General features: G+C 47.2%; 1 protein-coding gene across 1 annotated transcript in view; it reads right to left on the bottom strand.

Annotated features, from left to right (window-relative positions):
- Positions 1-6,627, bottom strand: part of NARS2 (asparaginyl-tRNA synthetase 2, mitochondrial (putative)) — a 49,663-nt gene that overhangs the window by 9,531 nt on the left and 33,505 nt on the right. The window contains exon 11 of the mRNA XM_018565715.1: positions 1,506-1,643. Coding sequence (XP_018421217.1) covers positions 1,506-1,643 — 138 coding nt within the window. The remainder of the gene's footprint in view (positions 1-1,505; positions 1,644-6,627) is intronic.

Raw genomic sequence — 6,627 nt, 5'->3', positions numbered from 1 at the left:
GGGGGGGGGGGGGGGGGCTCAACACTCCCCCTTCATTAGGGTTTAGATGCTGGCAGGATTAAAGAGGAACTCCGGGATTTAGAAAATTAAATAAAACAAATTTACCATTGCTGTGTAGCTACCCCCCATACTATAAGGTTAAATGCTTGTTTTGTCTAGGGGGGGTCAAATATAGAACAAACTATATTACCAAACGTATTGGGACGCCGGCTTTAAAACATGAACTTTAATGGCATCCCAGTCTTAGTCCGTAGGGTTCAGTATTGAGTTGGCTCCGCCCTTTGCCGCTATAACAGCTTCAACTCTTCTGGGAAGGCGTCCACAAGGTTTAGGAGTGTGTCTATGGGAATGTTGAACCATTTGTGAGGTCATCAAACTTTACACTTGGCACAATGCAGTCAGGCAAGTACCGTTCTCCTGACAACCACCAAACCCAGACACGTCCATCGGATTGCCAGACAGAGAAGCGTGATTGGTCACTCCAGAGAACACGTCTCCACTTCTCTAGAGTCCAGTGGCGGCGTGCTTTACACCACTCCATCCCACGCTTTGCATTGCACTTGGTGATGTGCGGCTTGGAGGCAGCTGCTCGGCCATGGAAACCCATCCCATGAAGCTCCCTACGCACTGTGGTTGTGCCAATCTGAAGGCCACATGGAGTTTGGAGGTCTGTAGCTATTGGCTCTGCAGACAGTTGGCGACTTCAGAGCACTGTGCGCTTCAGCATGCGCTGACCCCGCTCTGTCATGTTACGTGGCCTACCACTTCATGGCTGAGTTGCTGTTGTTCTCAGTTGCTTCCACATTGTTATAATACCAGCAACAGGTGACCGCGGAATATTTAGTAGCAAGGAAACTTCACGGAACATCTATATCCAATGATTTGGAGGGGTTCCCAATACTTTTGGCAATATAGTGAATGCTCGCCTGATCTTCGTCCTGCTGGGCTGCTAGACTGGTTCCCAAAGCCTCTTCTCTCTCGGGCTCCAGCAGTCTAGGGACCGCTGGTGTCATCACGTCTTAAGCAGGTCCACTGACTTGCATTAGACGTGAGGATGCTAAAGAGTAGGGTGCCAGGATCATGGCTGCTGCAGCTGTGATTTTGGTATAACCACTTCAGGACCATGTCATTAATATACGTACGGTGGTCCTGAAGTGGTTAATATTGTGATTAGCATGTTGACGAGGAAAGAAGGAGAAACCAGGGAAGGCAAAATATAAGTAGACTACTCTCTGCAGGGATAGATTGAGAAGTGAGCGAGCGCCGGTATGTGTTCGCTCACTTCCCGATCTACTGAGCCAACCTGTAACAGTTTCATTGCACATGTCGAGTCAGATTATGAGGCTGAGTGAAAATCACTCGCCTCATAGTTCTCCTCTAAAGCATCTTTCTCTCCATTGCACAGGAAAAAACAAAAATTAATGGAAAAAAGTGTCCAATTAAACCAAATTAATCTCATCATTCATGTTACCAATCATATCCAATCACATTAATACTTCACTTACAGTGCGCTGAGGCCCGTCCTCATTGTCACGGGTGTAGAAAGGTTTCAGGTCATACGGATAGTTGATGACGAATACCGGGACGTCCCCACAATGTCTGACCAGATATTTCTCATGCTCCGTCTGTAGATCACAACCCCACTGCAAGTGAGAGAGACATAAGGCGCGTTAAATGAAAGGACTCCAATAATCACTATTTATACCAAAAGCGCCCCCCACCCCATGGACACAATTTCAAAGAAACAACAACTCTCTCTGTGTGAAAACAGACACTGGTTCTGGGGTCCCCCTTGGCTCTACCAGTCTCCAAGGTGCAGCATACTACAAACATCCGACTGTCATTTGTGGCTTCTTCTCCATCTCTCATCCTTAGCTGACTAGAGGCATACGTAAATATACAAAACCTGAAACCCTTCCCTCCCTTCTAACATGAGCAGCTTCATCCGCTAGATCAGCCTCTCAACATTGGGGTGCATTCTGCCTTCCTCAGGGGTGCCTCGTATTTATTCACACAGCATTATGCCTTCCCAAGCTTCTGATGTGAAGGGAAACCACTGATGTGGGGGGACTCCGAAATGAAAAGGGGGCTCTAATGTGAAAGGGGGGCTGCTGATGTTAAAGGGGGGCCCCTACTGCAAGAGAGAATGCTCTGATTGAAGGATTAGGCTCCTCATGTAAAGAAAGAACCATATCTGAACATGATCCAGAAACGCCGCCGTCTTCTCTGGGCCAAAGCTCATTTAACATGGTCTGTCGCAAAGTAGAAAACTGTTCTGTGGTCAGACAAATCGAAATTTGACATTCTTTATGGCAACCATGGGCGCTGCATCCTCCGGACTAAAGAGGAGAGGGACCTTCCGGCTTGTTATCAGCACTCAGTTAAAAAGCCTGCATCCCTGATGGTATGGGGTACATTAGTGCATATGGAATGGGCAGCTTGCACATCTGGAAAGGCACCATCAATGCTGAGAGATATAACCAGGTTTTAGAGCAGCATAGGCTCCCATCCAGACGACATCTTTTCGGGGAAGGCCTTTCCTATTTCAGCAGGACAATATTAAACCACATACTGCATCTATGACAACAGCATGGCTTCATAGTAGAAAAGTCCGGGTGCTTAACTAGCCAGCCTGCAGTCCAAACCTTTCACCTTATAGAGAGGTGCCTTCTCTGTATACATTACCTCCCTCTCGCAGACTCGCACACTCTCGGCGCAGAGATGGGGGGCCCGCTGGCTGCTGGGTACCGATCCGGCGCTGGGCCCCCTAGAGCCCCAAGGCCCTGGTGCGTCCGCACCGCCTGCACCGGCGGTAGTTCCGCCACTGCTTTCACCAAGTGTAAATATTTGGCACATTTTGAAACAAAAAATACGACAAAGACCCGGGACTGCTGAGCAGTTAGAATCCTATATCAGGCAAGGATAGGACAACATTCCTCTTCCAAAAAATCCGGCAACTGGTCTTCTCAGTTCCCAGACGTTTACAGAGTGTTGTTACAAGAAGAGGGGATGCTACACCGGGGTAAACATGGCCCTGTCCCAATTTTTGTGAGACAGGTTGCTGCCATTAACCGCCTCCCGGCTAGCCATTGTGAAAGAAACGACCGACCGGGAGCTTCCCGGATGTAACAGGCCTGTCAGCCCCGCCCACTCGCGCATACCGCACGCGAGCGGGAAACGACCAAAATTTAAAAACAGGCAGCGATGCCTGTTTACATACAAGCGATCCGCCAGCTATAGAGTCTGTATCACCGACACTTTATACAGCGGATCGCTTATATCAGGTGCCGATCGTGCGTGCCCCCGTCCCGTCGGTCCCTGTCTCCGCGGTGCCCAGTGCGAGCCCAGGACCAGAATGGTGGCTCTGTGACAGGGGATCAGAGGGAGATCAGTACACTATCTCCCTCCGGTCCCCTCTCTGGTGTCAGAATGCAGAAGTGTTGTATATGACATCAGTTCCGCATTCTGCCCTCACTCTCCAGCTTCAGACGGTGGAGAGAAGCTGTTGGAGCAGATCTCTGCTTCATCAGCTTCTTTGGTGGTCCCTAGGTGACATTAGGGGTCTTGGAGACCCCTGATGTATCCATAAAGAGGACCTGTCACATCTCTTTGGTGTCACATAGGGGGGTTTCTTAGCATCCTATGTGATAACAATAAAGTGAAAAACAATAATAATAATAAAGAAAATAAAATAAAGCCGCACATGAAAAAGAATGTAATTTTTTTTTTTAAAGTCCCCACCCATACATACATGCATGCAAACACGCGTTGGGTGAATATGCGTGCGAAAATGACGATTGCGCCCATTACCCTGCACATGTTACATATCGCCGCGAACATCGCAGTGAGAGCAATTATTCTCGGGCCATTAATCACTGCTAACACTAAACTAATGAGCGGTCAAAGCTTTTAAAGCGTTGCCTATGGCCAATTTTAGGAATGGTATTTTTCTGCGATTTCGCGGGTGCGCACAATTTTAAAGCTTGACATGTTTGGTGTCTATTTACCCGACGTGACCCCGTCTTTTATATTTCACCAAAACATTGGGTAATAATAATTGTTTCCTAACATAATGAAAGAAAAAACTTTTTTTTTCTCAACATATTCAGTAATTTTTCCTTAATATAGTAAAAAATAACCACCGCAGCGCTGACTACCGCAGCGCTGAATACTGAAAAATGGCCGGGACAGGAAGGGGGTCTAAACACCTGGACAGCAAGGGGTTAATTTCAATATTACCTTTTTTTTCTTCTTAAAATGGTCCATTTTCTCAGTTTAAACATTTGATGTTTTCTATTTGTTATTGTGAATAAAATATGATTTTATGAGATTTGTGAATCATTGCATTCTGTATTTATGTTGATTTTACACAGCGTCCCAACTTTTTGGGGTTGCATAAAATTGCAACATTTCGAGCCGCTCCATGCCTGAAAAAGACCCCGATCAGAGGCTGGAAACCTTACAATTTTCTACGGGGGGGGGTCTTATGCACTTGACTTTTGCTGCTGCCCGCCTATATTAAAGATATGTAAGGATTGAACTTTGTGGTATAGAAGTCCTCAGTGCAGCCGACCTCCCTGCTCACAGCTATGGGACAGATGCGTTAAAAAAAGAAACCCAAAAACTCTCACGAAACACCAAATCGATGAGAAAGACGTTATTGGAAGCCAACTGCGAGTGGTTTTAATAGGAAAACCACAGAAGTCTGTGGGAGTCAGCCTGCCCTTCGCACGTATGCCGCACTATGGAAAGTATAACCAGAAATAAAATAAAAATAAATAAACCCCACGCGTGCTTCTCGTGTCCCCGCGCCTTTCACTTTTATTAGTATAAAGCAAAGCCGCTCAAATGACATTACAGACAGTCCACGGGCTGCGAACAAGATCGGGACTGCAGGTTTGTACTCAAGTTGAATATGTATGTAAGTTGGAACAGGTACATTTGTTAAGTGTAACTCCAGCCAAATATGGATAGCATAGGGAAGGGTTAAACCCGTGTAAAGTTTGTTTTGCTGTGTGTGCCCCTGTTCAGAAGATTTCACCTCACTTTCTGTCCCTGTGACAATTGGATTTAGAAAATTTTGGGTTGTCATGGAAACAAGGATTGGTGATAAAGCTTCGGTGGTGACACCTTTTACCCCATGATCACAGCAGTGAATTTCCCTTCCTAGTTGTAGATTTCATTTCAATTCCTGTTGTCTCAAGGACAGGAAGTGAGATTAAAGCTTTCAAATGAGGATACAGACAGCAGTAAAAACCTCACAGTGACCTGGAAGAAGATGCGCGTACCCCTCGTCTGCACGTCTAAGGGCCAGTTCACACCATATACAGTTGCAATGCAGTCTGTTTATTTTGACTGCTGCAGTCAAAATACATCACAATGCTTTCCTATGGTCTTTCTTGTAGCACACCATTGCAGTCCGTTCAGATGCAGTCAGAAAAAGTACTGCTTGTCCTATTTTACCTGCATCAAACTGCACAAAACGCAGTGCAAACGCAACGGAAGGCATACAAAAAAACAGAATTGATTGTGGCATCATCCAGGGACATGCAGCGGAAAAAAACGCATCAAAACCGCTCGCAATGCAACGCAGGCGCACGCAGTTGTGATGCAGTTTCTGGTGTGAACTAACCCTAACAAGAGCCAACTTCCTGTCATGCATGTACAGTACTACGATCCAGACAAAAAAGGCGGGCACTCCTCGTCAGCACGAGCGCGGTAGCATTACAACTACCCCCTGCTGTACAGTAATACAGTACTCTAGAGATCACATGACCTTCCTCCAGGAGGCAAGCCTCACTCTGAAACTTTACCCACTGTTATCTTATCGGAAAGTTTTACTCAGAGTAAACCTTTCAGGGAGAAAATGCCTCTCTCGCAGACATCAGGGAGCTGCTGTCCAAAAGAGGGAGACTCCCTGAACATCAGGGAGACTTGAGATCCCTGTGTATGTAACCCGGGGACTTCCTGTATATATCTGTTTCAATGTAAATCTGTTAAGTAGCTCCCCTGCTGCACCGCATGGACAGGAAGGTGTAACTGCGATTTCCCTGCTGCAGCTTTGAAACTTCCTGTGTCACCTAGGGTTGCCACCTTTTCTTCAAGCGAAACCCGAACAATCCAGCAACGCATGGTCATTTTTGTGGGAGAATGAGTCGTGGCGTGTTCATATGTAAAAAGCGTCACCCATTCATACGTAAATATCACAGTAGAGACTATTTTCAGTGCGGGGCCAGTAGCCCCTATCTTAATTTTGGTTGCCCCTGTCTGCCTGACATCTTGTGTCCGGGTTTCTGCTGCCATGAAACTCGAACACACCATTCAAAACCCGAACTGTCCGGGTGAATCCTGGACAGGTGGCAACCCTAGTGTCACCTGACACTCAATGGACGATGAACAAGCAGCATCACACTCCAGCGACTCTCTCCATTGTCTCATCCCCCACCCGGCACCAAAGGCCTGAAAACCTGACAGCTTTGCAGCACCGTGCAATGTGATAAAGCTTCACTGGCCCACAGCATCGGCCTGCCTCCCCCACAGCATCGGCCTGCCTCCCCCACAGCATCGGCCTACCTCCCCCACAGCATCGGCCTACCTCCCCCACAGCATCGGCCTTCCTCCCCCACA

This window comes from Nanorana parkeri, unplaced genomic scaffold (assembly GCF_000935625.1).
Source record: "Nanorana parkeri isolate BGI_ZX_2015 unplaced genomic scaffold, ASM93562v1 scaffold879, whole genome shotgun sequence".
Taxonomy (NCBI): domain Eukaryota; kingdom Metazoa; phylum Chordata; class Amphibia; order Anura; family Dicroglossidae; genus Nanorana; species Nanorana parkeri.
Note: the sequence above shows the minus strand (reverse complement) of the source record. Positions and strands in the feature narration are given on the sequence as shown.